The sequence below is a fragment of the Ambystoma mexicanum genome, chromosome 8 (assembly GCF_040938575.1).
Source record: "Ambystoma mexicanum isolate Mex_15411 chromosome 8, UKY_AmexF1_1, whole genome shotgun sequence".
Lineage (NCBI taxonomy): Eukaryota > Metazoa > Chordata > Amphibia > Caudata > Ambystomatidae > Ambystoma > Ambystoma mexicanum.
The window spans coordinates 46,017,911-46,038,275 of record NC_090929.1 but is presented as its reverse complement, the minus strand read 5'-3'; the positions used below and the strand labels follow the sequence as shown (position 1 = coordinate 46,038,275).

The window sequence follows — 20,365 nt, the reverse complement described above, 5'->3', positions numbered from 1 at the left end:
CAATCATTTCATGGGAATCCCTTCTAGTGGTTGCAGTATAGCCTAATACTGCCACCTGAGGGTGTGGCTTGAGGATGAAAGCACGAATCACCACTAGTCTGTGTGGAGCTCTTCTGTTTCAGAGTTTTGATTGGCTGCCATATACCAACACACAAGGTGCCCAAAAGCATATGGCAGTATACTGATTTTTGTTGTTTTGTATTTTCTGTAAGAAAATAAAATGCCTACGGCCTACAACTTTTTCCATAAACATAATTGGTCCGATTTATTATTTAGGTAGGGATCTGGTAAGATGAGCAAAGCAAGCACACACTACTCTGCCTAAGGGCTCAAGACGCACGAGGAGGGGAGAGGGCTCAAGATGGACGAGGAGGGGAGAGGGTTGAATGTGGCTTTCATGCCCAGGTAGGAGTGCAGACATGGCATTTACTGGCCCGCCAGACGGAGCAAAAATCCGGCCTCAGCTCGGGCTGTGGACCCTTAACAGCCATGCCTGCTCGACTGGCAGGGCATGTTATGTTGAAGGATATTTATACTGTGCATCACTTTTAATATCCCCTGGTGGATATTAAAAGCAAGAGGGTAAGGTGTGGGGGTGGAGGGGGTAAGTTAGTAGGACTGAGCAGGGAAAAAGCACACGCGAGCTGTAATGTGCTGTTGACAGCTTCAGTCCGGTTTACAATGCTCGCTGAGTATGTGTGAAATTTCGGTCAGTGGTCGTCATGTGCTGTTGTCTGAGGCTATAGGCTATGTACATTTTGTTTAGTTGATGCGGTGTAGTGAAGCGCGTGAAGTTTGTTGTGCTGTAGGGGTCTGGTTGTGTTTAGAGTTTTAGAGGTGTAAGCAGCAGGATGAGTTTTCTGGGTGGGGTTGGTTAGTGGCAATACTTTATTGTGCCCCCTCAGCTTTGGCCACATGTGGCACATACCCCCTCAGCGAATGAGCAACACCCACACCCATGGAATGAACACACAAATGGAAAGACAGGGGACTAGGCCAGACCACGACGAAGTGCAAGGAAGCGGGGGACCTCAGAATGGGTAGGAGACCCAGGTGCATCCGTTCCCAGAGGGCCCTACTGGAAACTAAGGAGAGCGATAGGAGCGTCCCGAGCAGATCCACAGACGGAGGGCATTAGAATTGAAATGGAAAGGTGTCGACCGAATATATAAACTACAGGGCCAAGACAGCTCAAGGGCACAGGGAAGAGCCTCCCACCCCTGTCAAGGGGGCCAGGGAGGCGATGGTGGCTACACACCAGGAGGTAAACACGCATTAGTCTGAGCACAGGGTGGAAGAGGGATTACCACCACTAAATAGCCCCGACAACAACCCACAACTCTAAAGCGGGAACCCTAGCACACCACAATGTATGACACTATGCGTGTCCCTCCTTTAACCATCTGGCCAAGTTTGTGTCTCAAGCCGCTTGGTTAGTGACTTCGGTGAGTTTGCGTTCTCTTCAAACAATATGTTGAAGTCCCTGTGGATTATCAAGTGATCGTGTTTGATGGCCAGGTTCGCGATGGCTTCTATGAAGGAGTCTTCAAAGGTTGCGTTGTAGGTCGGTGGTCTATAGAGTATGAATGTGAGGTTTACTTTTGAATCCGCTGTCAGGTGAAGGATGAGGAATTCTCAATTTGATGTTCAGCGGGACAGCCGTTTTAATTTTCAGGTTTTCTTGGTAGGTTACTGCAAGTCATGATCCTCTTTTTCCTTTTCTATTTACCTGTGTGCATTTGAAGTTGTCAGGTAGACAGCTGTGTAGTGTGACTTTGTAGTTGTCATGTAACAAGGTTTCTGTGATGAACAGGAGGTAATTTTCACCGTTGTAGAGTAGGTCATAGATCTCTGTAGCATGTTTGGACACTGATCTTGCGTTGATTAGATTGCAATGTGTTTTTTGTAATTTTCAATAGTGCCTCATTAGCTGAAGTTAGAGGAGTTCCATGAAGGCAGCCAGCTACTTAAGTGGACGAGGAAGCCGCTGCAGAACCTGGTGACTATTTTGTCAGATGTCCTCTTTTGAAAGTAGTAACTGTTTGTGTCTTTCCTTTTCAGCAAACAACGCAAAGCACAGGCTCACTCTTTGCCGTGGCTTAAATAGGCAGCCACGCTCAATGACTAGAGCTCTCCCTGGAAGTGTGGGAGGCCGACTAGGCGGCCATCTTAAGAGTACCAGGAAGTACCTAATCCTCAATGTTTACAGAACTTCTGTGACGATAATAAATGCAAGGAGCGCCAGGCTACCACCCATTTAGCCCCCATATTGGTGGTCTGGTGTCTAACACCCCGGGGGGCGGGGGGGAGGCAGAGTTCCCTGACAACTTGGTAGTGATCATGACACTAGGTTTCTTATTGGGTTCCCTACTTATTGTTCCTCTTCTGTATCTTGTTGCCGTTGGTGCCGTAGAGATTTGGTGATATATGGAGTGAAGGTGTTTTTAGTCTCTGGTGTTTCTGCTCTTTTCCTGTGGGGTCCTGTTGAAAAGGGGAGCCCAAGTTTGGCCCTCACTACCCCTGCCCACCTCTCAGACCGAATTCAAAGAAACGAGAGATGCATACAACTCCTGGGCCCTTTCACACCATCACTGATGTACCGCAGATGTGAAAAACGCTATTCACACAGCCAGCCATTTAAGCCATACCAGATGGACAACGTGGAGGAAATGCAGTTGTCCTCGATAAAACAAGTTGAGGGACTATAACCTTGAAAAAGCTGATGACCCCATTACTGGCATCACAGTCATCACTGATACCATGACATAGATGCATTAGACATGAAGCATATAGGCATCCATGCACGAGGCTACAAAAACACAATAGTTTATTGCAGATGGACATGAAACAAATGCTTATGACAGAGGACTGAGACACATGCATTTTGCTAAGCCGAAACAGCAAGAGGCTTGAGACTACGTATAACAAGCTTACTCCTGCTTAATTGCGACTCATAAGGACAGCCATAAAACAAAGATGGATGCCATAGGCGCATTGGAATGAGTGGGGAAAGGCTGACCGACTGATCCAGTCAAGGCATGCAGACAGGGCTCCGAGCACTAACACTGTCCACAGCTCTGCCAAGGACAAGTGCAGATGGAAGGTTTTCAGTTAGTCAGGGCAATAAAGCACCTGTGAGGGATGCAGCATAAATTCCTCATAATTACAAGCAGAAGAGCTCCATTTCGTGGTCCCTACACGCGTGACGTGAAAACACAGGCCAGAGCCTATTCATTCGAGGTGGATGAGGGAAAGCTGTTCCCATCGAAAATAAGGTGGAAAGATTGAACTATTATACAGGTTCAAAGCTGGATGTTCCGTCTCAGGCGATCAGAGATGGCAAATTGCAGGGAACACAGAGCACCTTCCTGTTCGTTCCCCACCTTTAGAGTTTCACTTGGTTTGGTAGCCGTCCAAGGCCCCAAGGCTAAGAAGACCTGCTCTGCCCACTCCCGACTGCCTTTCACGTTAAGCACACCATTGCGTAAGCCAATTAACCTTTAGTTTAACCTGCAATTTTGTATTCCTGACATTTAGAGGTAATGCAAGGAGGAGCCACCAGATATGGTGATCCACTAACCCCTATAGGATGTATATGTAGCTTTCCTCGATTAACAAATTCCCTTCCCTGATAGGTTTTTTGAGATGTAACTTCGCTTGTGATGTCACCAGCGGATACAACCAGGTGAGACGTTTGGAGGATGCAAGTTCGTGGAATCGTTTTCCAGTTGTAATCCCTGTAATTTCGATGGATCTATGCGATTATTGCGATAGCTGAAAATTGAGACTTTAAACCTTTACACCTCATGTATGTGTGGTGAGACCCCTGCAGCCCCCCCAAATAATATTCTCTAAACCCCTCCACATATATATGTGGTGTAAAGGGGGGGGGGGTAACCATGCCTCTCCTTTACACTGGTATATTGCTGGAGTGTTTAGCGTGGTTGTACATTATTCTGGTGAGTGGTCCGTTGCGAGGTATGGTGTTAAGTATAAAGATATATATATATTTTTTTTTTAGTTTGTTCTGTTTTCTGTCATGCTTATAGGTGTGTGTTCCGTTCCTGTGTGTGTTTTTTGGTGCAGTGGCATGGTGCGTTTCCATTTGGTTTACGTTTTCACAGTTTTCTCTGTGCATTGCCCTGTTCTGTGTTGTGGCATATTGTTGTCCTCTGAAATCTTGTAGTTTCATGCATTTGCATTGTGTTTGGATTGCAGGGGCTCTTAGCCACTGCCGACACAAAGTTTTGTTGTAGTTCTTCGGCTTGTGGTTTTAGCGTTCTGTGGTTATGGTCTTGGAGGCACGGTCATGGGGCAGGGGTCTTGGAGTCTGATTGCTAGCTGATTTGGTTGGGAGCGTCTTAAAGGGCAGAGGAGGTTGGTGCTTCCTTGTTGCGCACCTTAGGTGGCCTTATCCTTTGGGCTCTCTATGTGAAGTCTACGTTCCACTGGCAGTCTGTGGCTGCCCTTCTCCTTCCTGCCAACTACCCCTTGATTCCAAGCACTGTGGAGGACGGGGGGTGGAGAGGGAGGGAACAGCGAGTGGCTCTCCCGCATTGAAACAATGAAAAGAAAAAGGCACCACCCAGGGAAGGGGCGGGTATTCTATATTCTCACCCACTGTTCCAGCCACTTGATTGGCTGAGTGGTCTTCCCCCGGGTGCAAATACTCAAATAAGTCACGAGGAGTGCAGAGGCCAAAAAGGTGTAGGAGGTGGTGGAGACATAAATAAAAACGCTAGCGGAGCAGGTGGTGGAGGATACGTGTAGAGGATTGAAGGTGGTGAAGTGGAGGGGGTGGAGGTGCCGAACGAGGTGGATAAGTGCAGAGGACAGAAAGTGGCGGAGGGGACTGGGGTGCAGTAGGAGGTGGATACGTGCAGAGGACTGAAAGTGGTAGAGGGACTGGGGTGCAGTAGGAGGTGGATACGTGCAGAGGACTGAAAGTGGTGGAGGGTACTGGATGCAGTAGGAGGTGAAAGAAGATTAACTGGCAGCGCATCAGAGGTCAATGTCCACTCACAAAGAAGCAGGGATATTTTTATTTGTACTATTGGGGAGACAGGAAGAGAAGATTCAGAAAGATTCAAAGCAGACCAGAGATGCCCTAGGAAAAAACCTTTCTGCTGAGAAATAGTCCATTATGCCCGAGGTGAAGGAGGGAGAATGCTCTCTGAGCAGCTTCCAAGTCCTGTGCCTCGCTGCCAGAACAGGACTAGGAGCCTGCCACTAAGAAAGACCCAGAAGGTTCCGTCACCAGAGAACTGCAAAGAGCTAGGCAGGCCCACTGCATGGTAGCAGAGGCAAAGAGGGGGGCACTAAATAGGCAATGCCACTGGGGAAGCCAATCAAGCCCAGAACAAGGAGGGCAGTGAAAACCATGCAACAGGAAGTGCAAGCAAGTCCACGTGATGACAGCAGCAACACGGAAGCAGAGAATGATCAAAGGGACAAGGAGAGCCAAGCAAGCAGACGAGACACGGAAGGCATTGATGGCAAAGTAACGGATCCTGGGGGCAAGCAAGCCCACATCAGGGCTCAGAAAGGCATAGAGTAGGGCAGATGTATAGATCTCCCAGGGAGCGCCAAGTAAGCTGGGGCCAGGGCAGTGAATGCCCATGGTATAGAGAGGGGCAAACTGGCCCAGAACAGTGTGCCAGATGCTGAGGGCAGTAAAGAAGCAACAGGACAGGGAGTGCCAAGCAAGCCCTGTGCATCAAAGGGAGAGAGGGAGGGGGACAGTGAATGGACCGTGGGACAGTGTGTGCCAAGGAATTGCGTCACAGGGCATTGGAGGCAGGAAAAGGCAGTGAACGGGCCAAGGGGCAGGCAACATCATGGAACGGAAGTATAGAGGTGGCAGTGAACAGGCCTTGGGGGAAAGTGTAGCAAGCAAGCCCAGAGAAGGGAACCGGTGGGCAGTGAATGGGAAAATTGATAGTATGTGGCAAGCAGAGCAAGGCCAGGCCATCAGAGGCACGGTGAGTGGTGGGAATGTTTGGGCAGGGAGTGCCAAGCATATAGAGCGCTAGGTGGCAGAGACAGAGGATGGGGCCACAGGGTGTAGCAGAGGGGCCAGTTCGCAAGCAATGGTGGAGAGCCAATCATGCAGAGTTCCGGGCACCAGAGGCCGCGAGGGGCAAGGAATGAGCAATGGTGGAGGGTCAAGCAAGCTAAGCATAGGGCACCAGAGGTCAAAAGGACAGGGAATGGGAGAGGAACACAAGCAAACCTAGCATGCATGAGAGGAATTGGACCTGAACGCTGGTGCGCCGTTACATGGAATTCCGAGACCCTCAAGCCCCCAGACTGAGGAAGCTCTGTACCCTAGACTGCAAATTAGTTTCTGTGCTGCTTAAACTCGCTCCAGGAGACCGTCGGGCTGCAGCGATTGGCAAAAGGTTTAGAAGTACCATTGAAACGTTGTCTTTTGCTCACCAGGACAGCCCAAATACAAATGGTGAAATGGTTCAAAGTAGTGCATGGCCTTTGAAATGTAATGATTAGGTTGAGTATTGATGCAGAGGAAATTAGTAACACGTCTAGTGGGCATTACATGCTCAGAGGGTGTGTGCATGCTTGAATTACTATTGCAGACATAATTGTGAAATTGCTGCTCATTCTTATATTGCCAAAATGCACTTTGATTTTATGCAACGCAGGCACCACTTCCATTACTCTACAACTAGAGGGTTCCCACAGTACATTTTCTCCATTTACGGCACTGCCACCACATGGTACAAATCCAGACATTGCGGTGGGAAGGTACAGTCAAATAGGACGACAGAACAGCAAGTAACAGAACAAAGACGTTTTGGCATGAAAGAGGGGGAGAATGGCCACATTGGTAAAAGGGCTGAGAAATACAACGGGAAAAAGGTGCTATGGCACCTGGCAGGGTTCTCTCAAAACAATGGGGAGATGGCAAACAATGGAGACAAGGGGAGTGGCTGGGTTGACAATGGGAGCGAGAGAGAAGAGGAACAACCGAGAAAAGAGGGGACAGAATGGGCTCAACTGGAAGGGACAGGGGGTGGGGGTGGCCAACGGGTAGGGTAAACAGTGGTGGGGGAAGGGGGAACATTGGGGCAAGAAGGAAATGGAACAAAATGGGGTAGATGGGTGACAATAGGGAGAAGAGGCAACGGGAAGATGGAACGACGAACAATGGAGAAACGAGAGAAAAGCCAATGGCAAGGTCAGAAATGGAAGGGACCCAATGACAAGGTGGGCAATGTGAAACACGTTTGGAGAGTAAATAGGAATGTGTGAACTGGAAAATAGTGGGCTAGAATGCAGCACTGAAGGGGGATTGGGGGGGAAGAGGACGTGGGTGCAGGAAGGTGAGCAAGCCAGTGTGCAGGAAGCAGCCTCAAGGGGTTGAGTTGCAGAGAGACTTAAAATGGGGTGATGGAGAGGGGGCAGAAAGGGTAGAAGAAAAGCGAGAGCAGACCAAAGTAGGTGGTTTATGGGAAGAATTAAACAAAATGGGAAAGGTTTGTGGAAATGTGAAGCAGTAGGGAACCCGTGGCAGGAGGATGGGGCAAGACAAGAAGTAAAGAAGTAATACAGACGGGGTAAGGAGTGCAAACAGCTGATGGGCATGGAAGGGCTGCATGGGAGAAGATAACAGAGCTTTGAAGGGGCCATTTCAGGTTTGGGACCAGCACAGAAGGTTGCCAGCACACCTCCCGCAGTCTCACAGCACCGTCGCTCTTCTACACAAAGATCCACCAACACGCAAGAATGCTCAGCAGAAATTCCTGCTGGTCCGAGTCCAATACAAAGCTCTACTAAAGCACCCCAATCCTCCCCTGCTTCCTACGGGTATTCCAGTAAATCACTCAAGTTGCTTTAAGACCTGGCTCGGGATTTGGTTTACAACTCAGTACACCCATCATTATCCCCCCCCCCAAATCAGAGTTCTTAAGGGTCACAAAGGGTCATGCTGCTAAACAGAAAGAATACACCCCCTCTGCCCCCACAGCTCAGCCCAGAGTTACCTCCTCCTAGCCATCCTCACGACCCAGACGATGCAACTGGGCAAAGCATCTGGTAGGCTAGACAACGGCTATGTGGACAAATGTAAACTAAAGCAGGAGCTCTCCACTCACACAGCTTCCATCTCCAAGTCATCATCATCCTGAGGCAGCTGCAGGTAGGGGTTATCGGATGCCGGGCGGAATTTGTACCCAGTTAGGACGAAGAAAATCAATGTGGCCAACTCATCCAACAGCTGTGGAAGAAACATTCAGAAAAGAAACATTAATTTTGGTTTGTGATCAGTCTGTTCGGCACAAGGGTTTCACTCCAACTGTTGTTGGGTGTCAGCAAATCAGTTTCCCCTCAAAAGAAGAGTCAGCGTAACCTGAGCCATTGTTACTGCTGCCTTTTCAAGACCACTCTGCACATGTGTATCGAAGCAAACTGGAGCACTACAGAACAGGCAGAGACATACAATCAAAGGCAGGAAGAAGCAGTGATCTACCCACACTTGGGCAGAATGCTGGAGCAGTGGCCTACACAGTGAACAACCTAGACATGTACACAGGAAGCAACTTGAAGCAGTGGCCTGCCCAGACACCAGAAGCAACCAGAGCATTGACCTACTGAGGCAGACTGAGGGTGAATCCTGGGCATCAACTGGAGCCCTGGCATTTGTGAAGGTTCGGAAGGAGAGACTAGATTTTTCCATTTTATAACGGAGTTTATTCAAACAAGAAAATGCCTCACTTTGTGCAATCTACGGGATTCCCAACAACTAACTGGGGTGCTTGTCTGCCAGCAGTAAAGTCCAAAAGAAATAGTCCATCCTCTGACCGAATCTTAGCTATTCGGACCCCACCACCGATATCAAAACTGAAGCCAGGAGAATGACACCCTTTCTCAGCAAGAATCTTGAGACAGTTCTTGGCTATCATTTGAATCTGTTCTTACTTCATTTAGCAGTTTCCTCTCCTCTTGACTTTTCAAAGTTCTGTTTAAATACATTGTTTACACCTGAGATTTTCTCTTTGGGCTTCGCACACAACTTCCACAATCTCTTCGTCCAACAACCAACTTGTATCTTGAATATTATAAGTACTTGTACTCTTGGAGTTCTTACTCTCATCACTGGGACGCCTTTGATGAACACACTAATGGTCCTCATTCTTCTGGTTAAACTGGGTCTCACTAGGGAGAGTAGGATTGAGCCAGTAATGACTCTTGCTCTTCAGGATGCTTAGGCTTTCACTGGGACGAGTGTGATTAACCCAGTGAGTCTTGCTATTTTTGTTACTTGGGTTTTCACTGGGACGAGTAGCAGTATAGTGTTTATTATACTCTCTATGCTCCCTAGGTCTCCCGCACTTCCTGTTACCTTTGCGGTGTTGGGACTGCGGCACTGGGTCAGTAAATTGCTTGTTTGGTTTCTTCTTCATGGGTCAGGACGGCAACTTCTGTTGTCGCTTTCTCTCTGACACTGTGGTCCTACGCGGCTGGGGAAAGTGTCCCCTGATTGGCGACCAAGGAGATGAGTTCAGTGTGCAATAACTTTAGGATTGGTCTAAGCAGGAGAGTTTCAGGCAGCTGCAACTTGAGTCAGGGAAGTGCGGCTCAACATGCTTTTTGGTGCTTTCCTCTAATGGCAGAGAGATGAATTGGCTACGCCAAACGAGCTAAACAGAAAGGTTTCCTCCCGCGTCCAGAGCCGGGTGCAGCGGGAAGCACATCAGGTGATTCTCCTGACCCGCAGAGCAGTGCCACAGGTGACAAAGCTTCTGGACCTTGGAATGTGGTGGTGCGTGCATTCAGCACCCCGCACATTCAGCCCCTCCCAACCTTTGTTAGATCCTAGTAGTCTGTGGTGCTTTGAGGTCTCTGTACCCCTGTACTTCCCCCCCCCCCCATTTAGAGTGCACTGTGAGTGCCAGTTGGCAGTTAGACCCTTGGAGGCCACGAGTCTGCATTACTTCTTTGCATACTTCTCCCTCTGTTTTTTAACGTGTGTCACTTTGTTTGAGAGCGTGGGCAGCACTTCAATTGCATCTTGCCTCAAGAGCTGTTCTGGGTCAGCAAGTGCTTCAGGAGTACTGCCAGGACTACTGGATTACTGTGCACAGGGGAAAGTGAAGGAAAAGGGGTAACTACAGTTTTGCAGAGGATTACAGTTTGAATGTGGTTAAAGCGGCTTGTATTTTCTGCACTCTTCTACTCCAGCCTGGGAGCTCGGTGCTCGACGTGGGAGGCTGCTGCCTCCTTCCTCATAAAAATCCCCAGGTCAGCACGAATGCACGCGTGAAGGAAAAAGTGTAACTGCAGTTTGGAGTGGTAGCTGTTTGATTGGATGAAACTTGCCGATATTTCTGAGTTCTGGGTGAGTCCTCTTGATAGGACTTGCATGTACGCATTTTAGATGTTTATTGGAAGTCAACTCGGACCCTTTATTCCCTCCCCTCACATCCCGAATTCTCTCTTCCTAAGTGTGGGCTATTTAGTTAATTAGCTATGCCCCTCGAAACCCAAGAAAAGAAGCCGCAGTTTGGTTTCTGTGGAATGACACTCCGCCCCAGTGTATGTGTGTGCAAAAGAAAAAGGCTAAGGGGCTGCTGAATTCAACAACTGTCAGAATGTAAAGAAACAATCCTGTGGGCTACGCTAAAGATGCAACCTAAAAGTTTGGGTACTTCGTACCTAAATTTCACAGCCAACAACGGGCTCAATATAAATACCTTGGAAGTCAGTGAACCAAATATATGCACGGATAAGTACATCCGTCTCTATGGTGGACAACAACTCATTGTTGAACTTGTTATGAGTTTAAGAGGCAATCTGAGATTGCTGCATCCACCCCCTGGCATTAGAGGGAAAAGGAGAAGATGCTTGACGCAGTTGAGGGTCTTAATATTATTGGCAGCAATTTCTCAGTTTCACCTGATTCATCACGTTTTGCAGTCGCTCCTCGTCCTTATAGTGAAAGTCATTCGCCTGAAAGTACCACCTTGGCTCAAGTAACTGACCATGCAACATCTCATTATGACAGTAATAATCTGGAAAGCTAGTATTTGTCACAAACCCTTGAAGAGGATTTGATATGTACACCCAATAAACTGGATGAGATTGCTGCTACATTGGACGCAGTTTTTGGTCTTTGTTCCACCATTATGAAGGAGTACCCAGATATGAATATCGTAGTGTCAAAAATTGTTAATATAATAGTAAATATGATAAGTATGGTTTAAGTTACTTACCTGCAACTATTCTCCAGCATAGGTCTGGCATGGATTCACATGCTCATGAATATTCCCCGTTGTCAGGCTGGGAATCCTCAGCAAAAGAAAAAAAAAAACAACAGTTTTACTTTAACTTTAAAACTGCATTAATCCTCTCAACCAATCACTGTCCTCTGGGTCATACTGCCCCCATCCAATGACAGACTTCTCCTTAACCCCAGCCTCTGGCAGCCACCTTCAGATTTGGCAAGCATGTAAAGTGGCAGTATATCCAAGAAGAGCCGCAGAGCGGCCGGAGAGAGGGTTCACTTGTGACTCCATGCCAGACGCATGCTGGAGGACAATAGTTACAGTTAAGTAACTTAAACCTTCTCCAGCATGGGGTCTGGCATGGATTCACATGTTCACGAATATCAAATACACAGCAGTACACGCATGCACAACCACAGGAGGTGGCAAGGCTCAACAGAAGCAATCAACACTTACCTCTGGAACAGACTCACCTCAAGACCTTCCTCTTTGCTTCTGCCTTCGCTCCCCCTCTCCCCTGCTGATCTGCCCTCTTGGGCACTGTGCACCTGGCCACCTTCTGTCCCCTGCTCAGACTGCCATCCTCCTGCACGCCTCCTGGCCACCCCTCGCACTGTGGTCTGTATCTGTACCCATACATACAGTAACCCCCCCCCCCCCCATTTCCTTCTTTTTCAGCACTTATCAGACTATCCCAGTCTGCTGCCGTAAACACAGCACTTGCCACTGGCTGGCTGCACTACCACCGTTTATTGCCTCAATTATCTATTTATTTTTATTTATTATTCATCTGTTTCTCCTCTGCCCCACACTCTCCACTCTCCCCCTTCATGCACTTGCGTGTTTTCAATGTCACTGGGCCTAGTAGGATCGTTGTGTTCTCCCGTTACCCTCCCTTGCCTTGTCAAGGGAGGGTAACAGGGGAAACACTTGTGTATGAGCACGATACAAATAAAATATATCAAGCAAATAGGTTGGGTAGCACTGCTTGGATTCCTCTGGACTCCTCCATGGAATCCCTGTCGACGCAGTAGAACTACGTGAAGGTGTGCGTGAACCTCCACGTAGCAGCATTGCAAATGTCCAGCAGGGGCACACCAGAAAGGAATGCAGTCGTCGCAGCAATCGCTCTAGTGGAGTGGGCTCTCAAACGGCCCAGCAGCGGTCGGTTCGCCAACGGATGACAGTGCATGATGCAGCCTGAGAAACACCTCCAAATGGACAAGGCCTTTCCATGGTTCACAGGACCAAAGTTCACAAACAATTGAGCAGTCTTCCTAAAACTCTTTGTGCATGTCACATAGAACTTCAGGGCATGAGCAACATCCAGCCAGTGCAAGGCCCTCTCCGCCCGCAAAGGTTTTGGGAAGAAAACTGGCAACACCAAAGGCTCGAAGTGGAATTCCGACGGGACCTTTGGCATGAAAGAGGGGTGTACACACAGCACCACCCTTGATTTGTGTATAACAGTTGCAGGATAGGGCCTGGATTTCACCCAGACGTCGGTCACAAGGAACGCAGTCTTCCACGAGAGAAACTTGAGTGGGGCCTAATGCATAGGCTCAAAAGGTGCCTCCATGAGCCTCTTCAGAACCATGTTGAGTTCCCACGTCGGGAGAGGTTCCTTCACCAGTGGGAAGGATCGGAAAGGTCCCTTGCGAAACTCCTTGACTAGTCTGTGGGACCACAGCGAGGATCTTTCCGGAGATCTGGTGTAGCGAGAGATTGTCGCCAGATGTACCTTGATAGATGTGTGAGAAAGCCCAGCTATTGCCAAGGACAGCAAGTATGGAAAAATCAGTGGCACTCTGAGCCCCAGAGCGGTAATCTTCTGCGACCAGCACCATGTAGCAAAATGCTTCCACTTATGGTCGTAGAACTTCTGAGGAGACGATGCCCTGGCCTTAGGGAGGACTTCCCTGCAGTCCGCTGGTAACTCATAACCTCCAAACTCTAAGGCTGCAGGAGCTATGCCTTCAGATTCAGCTATCAGGGGTCATGATGAAGGATTGCGCCTCCTCTGCTGAGCAGAATCGGGAACACTGGCAACTTGACTGGAGGCGACGCCGATAGGCTGCGAAGATCCGGATACCAAATACGCCTCGGCCACGCCGGGGTGAGGAGTATCATCTTGCATCAACAGAGTGGGTTGATGACACGTAGCAGACGAGGGAATGCGTACTGAAACAGACCACAGGAAGGAGAACGCGTCCCCCAAGCTCATCGGCTGGTGGAATCTGCTGGCAAACTTCTGGCATTTGGAGATTTCCGCCGCAGCAAACAACTCGATCTGGAGTGTGCCCAATTCGACTAACAGGCGGGCCAACTAACCCCGTCGACGTTCCTACTCGTGGCCAAAGCGCTGAGGGAGTTTGCAATGGTGTTCTTGACTCCCACCAGGTGGAGAGGGACGAGGAACATCAGCTGCTGGACAGCCCAGTGCCACAAGTCTTGAGCTTCCTTGGAGAGCGCTGGGGATCGAGTGCCCTCCCCACTTCCTGATGTAGAACATGGTGGTGTTGTCTGAAGATCCTCACTATCTTGCCTTTCAGAGACTTTAGGAACGACTTGAAGGTCCAGAACACTGCCCGTAGCTCTAGGTTGTGCAGATCCTTCTCCTCCGGCAGCCACAGGCCTCTGGTGTGCAGAGGTCCGGTGTGCACCCGCCAAACTCCCAGGGAGGCATCTGGGGTGACCGTCTCCTAGTATGGGGGTTTTGAAATCCCATGCCTTGGGCGATGTGGGCACGGACCCCCATCGCCTGCCAGAAATCCTCATTGAGAAGGATCTCGTCTGTGAAACGTCCAGACACCTTTATCACATGGGCAGCCAAGAATTCTTATTGGGGTTGCATCTGCAACCTGCAGAGACGGATGAGGTGGATGCAGGACTACATCATACCCATAAACGACTGGATGGCCCGCAGTGTAGCAGTCTTCGCACCTTTCCTTGAATGGCTGATAGCCTCTCCTCGAGGGAGACGCCAGGCAAGCCATCATGTTGAGTCTGGCACGGAGGAACAGCACGTTCTGCGATGGCGTTAAGCAGGACTTCGGATAGTTGAGAGAATCCCAGATCTGTCAATAGTCGGATGTTGCCTTTGTGTGTTTGTCAGCCAGCTCCTGTGAGCTTGCGCTCATCAGCCAATTGTCCAGGTATGGGTAAAGGTGCATGCCCTGCAGACATAGATGGGCTGGCACCAGTGCCAGGCATTTTGTGAACACTCTTGTGGCCGACTTCAAGCCGAATGGTAGGACCTTGAACTAGTAGTGCTGGCCCTGCACCACAAAACGTAGACATTAGTTTTCAATGTTTGTGAATGGGGACGTGGAAATTGGGCGTCCTCCAGGTCCGACGTCAAGAAATCCCCTCTTTCCAGCTGGCCGAGCACGTGCTGCAACGTGACCATCCTTAATTGTTGGGATTTTAAGTATTTGTTCAGACGTTGCAGGTCCAGGATGGGTCTCCAGCCCCTCTGCCCCCTCAGTCTTCTTTGTGGCTCCATCGCCCCTTTCCGTACCTCTTCCAGGAGCAGAGGGATGTGCTACTCCTCACGGGGAACCGGCGGAATACCAGGACACCTGCGCTGGAACTCCAAGGTGTTCTCCTGGGCAAGCACGTCCAGCATCCATCCGTCAGTGGTGATCTTCCACTGTGATGCTGGAAATGCATTGGAGGGACAGGGCCTCCCTGTCTTTGTTCTGTAGTCCTTTTTTATTTGTATTCTGCATTTTCAGCCCAGGAGTCCATGTAGGACTCCTGGCAGTGCAGCTCTTCCTGTTTTTGGTTTGGTGTACAAACCCATGGGATGCCCTTATGGCACCCATGGGTGGGGGTGCAACCCTGTGCCCCTAGTGTATGTTTTTGGGAACCTGTGTGTGGCCCACAGAGAAGGGTATGGGCTGGTGGCAGCTCAATGCTGAATTTGAATGGTGCTCCGAGTCTCCTCCATTTTGGGATACCCAGGCCCTACCATTGGAATCAGTTGATTCCTGATAGGAAACCAGGTGGCCCCTGTGGCCTCTTGCTTCCTATTCCCTGTTACCTTGTTTTCCTAAAGTCCTGGGAAGCCCCGACTGTCCCTTCCCCCTGACTGGCTGTTGGGTGGAAGTTCCATATATGATGGTGTTGTGAAGTCCAGGCCCGACTGGCTAGAGCCTTCCCAGGGATTATGTTGTGGGTACACCCTGTCGGTGGGACTTGGGTGAATGGAGTGTGTGACCAATATGCACTTCTTATTGTGGGTGTCTGGTATGAGACTGAGCCAGCCCTGCCCAAAACTGGTATGAATGCAGTGTGTACTTGTCCCAATACACATTCCTTGTTGCGAGTGTCGGAGAGAGGAGTATGGCCTGAATGCACTATATGCCTGATTGGCTGGCTGACTGCATGAATGTCCTTCTGTATGATTGGCTGCTGAGTGTGACCCAGCAGTGTGGATGAGAGGCAGAAAGGTATATCTCGGGACCTCAGCACTGGAAATTGTTCAGAAGCTGAGTCAACACTTGAAGAGTAACTGGAACTGCTTATCCTCGACACCCAGCTGGAAGAAGAACTGCTGCTGCATTTGCTTTGACCCAATCTGAAAGCTGTCGAGTTTGTCGAGGACTGATCTGAGAGAGGACCTGGCTAGGCACCCTCTTCCCATGCTCAGAGGGACCATCGAGCACAGCCAACCTTCGCCGAATCTCCCTGGAAGTCAGACCCTTGAAAGGCTGCCGACCGGAGACAGGGACCGATGAGGAGAACGAAGTGAAGCACCCGGACATTGATGCCGTCAAAGTGCATTGTCGTCGACCAGGGTTCCGATTATCACTGTAACCGCTGGAGGCCCGTCAAAGCCGTGTTGCCCAGAAGAGGGGACCGATTGACGCCGTGCCCCCGACGACCGGAGCCGCCCGCTCCTTTGCCAAAGACTGTTGAATCGAAGGACTCCCTTGTCCGCACCGTCGACCGCTTTATCCCGCCGGAGAAAGTCGAGCATGCCGATGCGCCGAGAAGAATGTACCGATGGGTTTCCCGCCACCCAAAGACCACAGAAAAATGACTGGAGGCCCTCGTCGGGCCACAGTTCTTCAGAAACTCTTTGCGGTCCTGAACTATTCAACGCGAGGTACCCCTCCTCACAGGACGTCATCGACGAGCACCGCCTGGATCGACAACGTGGTTTCGGCACCTTCGAATTTTTCATAGACGCCAAGTTCACTCTCGACGATTCGTGGCTCCTGCTTTAAAGGGAGTCACTCAAGAAGGATCCATCGCCGCCTCTTCGAAGAACTCTGTTCCACCAGGTACATTGGGGGGTAGAAACATTATAGAAGGAAATAAGACTTGTAGAACAATGTATGTCTGGGCTTGTTTTATCTCCATTTTAAAGGTTGGCCAGGTTGGGGGTGGGGGGGTCTCAACACAGAAATGTGTTTAACAGTAGAGGCCAGTATTCTGCCAATTGTTCTAACCAACTGCTTTCCTCCTAGGTCTATTGTTGGTTACCTTTATTAATTGATTTGTGTGACATTTAACCAGAGCACAGTTGATGCACTTTAATGAAATCTGATAATTGTGGTACCACTTAGAATTGTATATATTTGCCATTGTAGATTTCTGAGCACAAAGTGAGTTATTGTGATAGTGTACATAATCTTGAATATTAATTATATAAAGATTGTTTTCAGTAATATAGTGTATGGACATTCCTTTGTGGGGGCTTGGGGACTACACTGTACTTAAGAACCAGCCTGCATCACCTCCTGAGAAGCTAGGCCGTGATAGCTCGACTACGTTACCAATAATAGAGCATCTTGGCTGGGGTCCTCTGTGCCTCTCCACTACCATATAGAAAGCAGGAGTACAGACGCCCCCTCCAGTCTTTACATTCCTCATCGGTTCGCCAGGAGGACAGGAGCCCATCCATGATCCCCCGTCTGTCTGCTGCTGGCCTGTAACGCTGATGCGCTACTATACCTACTGCCTGGGTAAGGCCACATGCATTGCCCACTAGCAGTGCCCACCGCCCCCACTACCAACCCGCAGCCTCCTCCATGCTACTAACTACGAGATCCCCTCTCATGCCGAGACGCAGCCACAGTCAGCTGTTCAGGCGCCATTGACCTAATGGAGACGCTGGTAATGGCCGACCTCCTGTTTCTAGGTTGCTAAGCAACCTGCCTGCTCCTGATTGGAGAGCAAGGCCCACATCTCCACACCGCCGGCACAGGAAGGCGCGAGCCGGCCTCTCCGAAGGCACCTCTTATGGCACAGGAAGCCCGTCTCTGCCTGTACGTGACCGCCGGACCGCCTTTGCCAGGAAACACTGCCCAGACTACAGGCCAGTCGAGAGTACTTTTCTACCCTATCCCCTCTCACAAAGCCTATGATCAACGCTAACGCGCCCACCCGCAGCCGACTCAAAGATTAGTGCGCCTCGGCACCCCTGACATTTTCCTGATCCATTTCGCCCATGTGCACAACCATAACCGCTAATAACATTGCAAACCATAATATGTCAATATAAAAGAGTTACTCGCATAAACCTTACACTGCAGCCTTGCTGCCATCTTCGTAACTACTACCCGCACCGTTATTGTCCAATTTAACTGACCTTATACCGTACTGCCTCAATTTGATTACCGACGCCAGGCGCAGCCCTCTTTTGCCTAAATATACTTAAGTATCTAGTTGAACCAGCCTTTTCCATATTTGCACCGGCACTACATTCGAATTAGCCCACCTATGCCTTACTTATTTGCACAGGCACTTTATTTGAATTAGCCTTACCTATGCCTTTGTTATTTGCACAGGCACTGCATTTGAATTCGCCTACCTACGCCTTACTTGTTACTGTAGCCTCCTGGTATTTGCCCATTGAAGTCGCTAGCTGTAGCCTTCTGTTATTTGCCCATTGAAGTTGCTAGCTGTAGCCTCCTGCTATCTGCCCACTGATCCCGCTAGCTGTTATTTGTCAACTTGATGCTGCTACCAGTAATAAGCCGTGTTCTGCCCAACCCGAGACAAGTAACAACTATAAGTCAGACCAGCATAGTGCAGATCACCAAACCACCTAGCCCATACCCTAATAAGCACCAGCTTTGTTCAAAACCACCACGCCCAATGTTGCTAACTCTCCTAACCATCATCATGCTCCCGTTCTGCATAATACCAAATTCCATGCCCTGTACAGGAGGTCATTTCACCTCGTTCAACAATGGACTCGTTAGACTAGGCTGCCAACGCCACCACCCCATTCCGTGCCCCACGCCATTCCTCCCTTCCCTCCCGCCCCCTTTCCCATCACAAGTGCACAGTATAACTGACAACATCTCAAACACCACCCCAGAAGTCCTCTCCACTCCCTCCTGACACTATTCTGTATCCCCGGCACGCAAAACAGCCAACCACAAAACCACTCCCTCTCTGGGACTAAATAGATTAAATAGACTTGGAGCCAGAACCAGACCCAACTCTCAAACGCCCAGACCCATCGCTAACTAAGACACCGGCACCAATTTAGCCTTATCCACCAACGATAGGCCACCCAAAACCTCTGTCATAAAACAAAACGATCCTCCGGTAGAAGCCAAAAACAAAATTCAGCTCCCTGACCCAGGAACCACACCCATCACCCAGCCTACGCCTCTGATCAGAGGTGCACTCATCAATGCTCGCTCTCTATGTGCTAATACCATAGAAATCTGTGACCTTATCGCAGATCAACAACTTGACCTTTTAGTAGTCACCGAAACCTGGCTACACCCAGCGGCAGGACCTCTACTAGCTATTGCCATCCCCCCAGGGTACAGTATCCACAGAACAGACAGGAACAACCTCCAAAGAGGCAGAGTGGCAATAATAGCTAGAACAACTCGGCAATTCAGAGCTAGCCCCCTGGAACAAGTACAGGGTTATGAACTCCTCCTAACCAAATTCTCCCCTTACCCTAAAACTACTACTAACTTCTGAGTAATGTACAGATAGCCCAACAAAGCTAGCCAGCCGAGTTTAGACATTCCCCTACTACTCACGCCCCTTATTAAGCCCAAGACTAAATTCATCATCCTATGTGACATCAACCTAGGCTTTAACGATCCTCTTGACAAGAATGCGACTGCCTTCCACACAGCCATGTCAGACATGCACTTTACCCAGCTGATTAACAAACCTACTCATTCCAAATGTAGGACACTTGACTGGATCCTATCCCTCAATTCACAAGTTACTATAGAGTCTATCCTCCCGGTAGCTTGGTTAGACCATTCTATCATCATCATCTTTACCCTGGAATATAAAATTACTGACTACACCAGCCCCAAGGCACCCGACACCTTTGAAGCTAGAAATATCAAGAAATGTACAGTTGACAACCTTTCACCCACCCTTCAACTGACCCTAGCCAATGTCAACCCGAACACCAACAACCCTTACTACCTAGCAAACTGCTATCAACAAAGTCTCACAAGTACCATTGTTCTATTTGCTCCCGTCACTACTAAAATGCGGAAATCCGATCAACGATCCCGTTTCTGGTTTCACAAGGAACTAGTCACCTTCAGACATACCAAAAGATCATGAGCACCTACACAGGAAAACTAATACCAACGATTCAGCACAGGAATTCATAAAAGCCAACAAACAATATAAAACAGCCATATCTCGCACAAAGCTAATGCCCTTAACACACGCATAACCAATGTCAACTCGGACAGCAAAGAACTCTTGTCCATTCTCAGAGAGCTTGAGAACCCTTGTCAAGTGACAGCACCCCATAATTCCAGCAAATCCTGGTGCACTACAATACAAAACGCGCTAGCTTCCAAAATTCCTCTTCTACAGAACAAAATAGACAGCAAAAAAAAATACTCCTCGCAGGAAAAACACTACCCAACATAACAGCTAGCACTCTCACGTTGACAACATCCAGTCCATTCCAATTTACCCTAGTCACCAAAAAATAAGTACTTGATACTATCACGAAACTCAAAGCTTCCAACTGCAAAGAAGACAAATTCCCCTCACATCTAGTCAAACTATGCGCCCACACACTATCACCCATCATCACGGAATTTGTTAATGCATCCTTTAGCTCAAAAACAGTTCCCACCAGCATCAAAAAAGCCTGGGTGACT

The 20,365-nt window shown here is 49.1% G+C and overlaps 1 protein-coding gene across 7 annotated transcripts in view; it reads right to left on the bottom strand.

The window, feature by feature from the left end:
- The window catches only part of GPR107 (G protein-coupled receptor 107), a 387,352-nt gene that overhangs the window by 70,003 nt on the left and 296,984 nt on the right, over positions 1 to 20,365 (bottom strand). For all 7 annotated transcript variants that reach the window (XR_011268468.1, XR_011268470.1, XR_011268471.1 and 4 more), the window contains exon 17: positions 8,115 to 8,236. Coding sequence is in view for 1 of the 7 variants with exons in the window: in XM_069609259.1 (XP_069465360.1) it covers positions 8,115 to 8,236 (122 nt within the window). In the remaining 6 variants the exon portion in view is untranslated. The remainder of the gene's footprint in view (positions 1 to 8,114; positions 8,237 to 20,365) is intronic.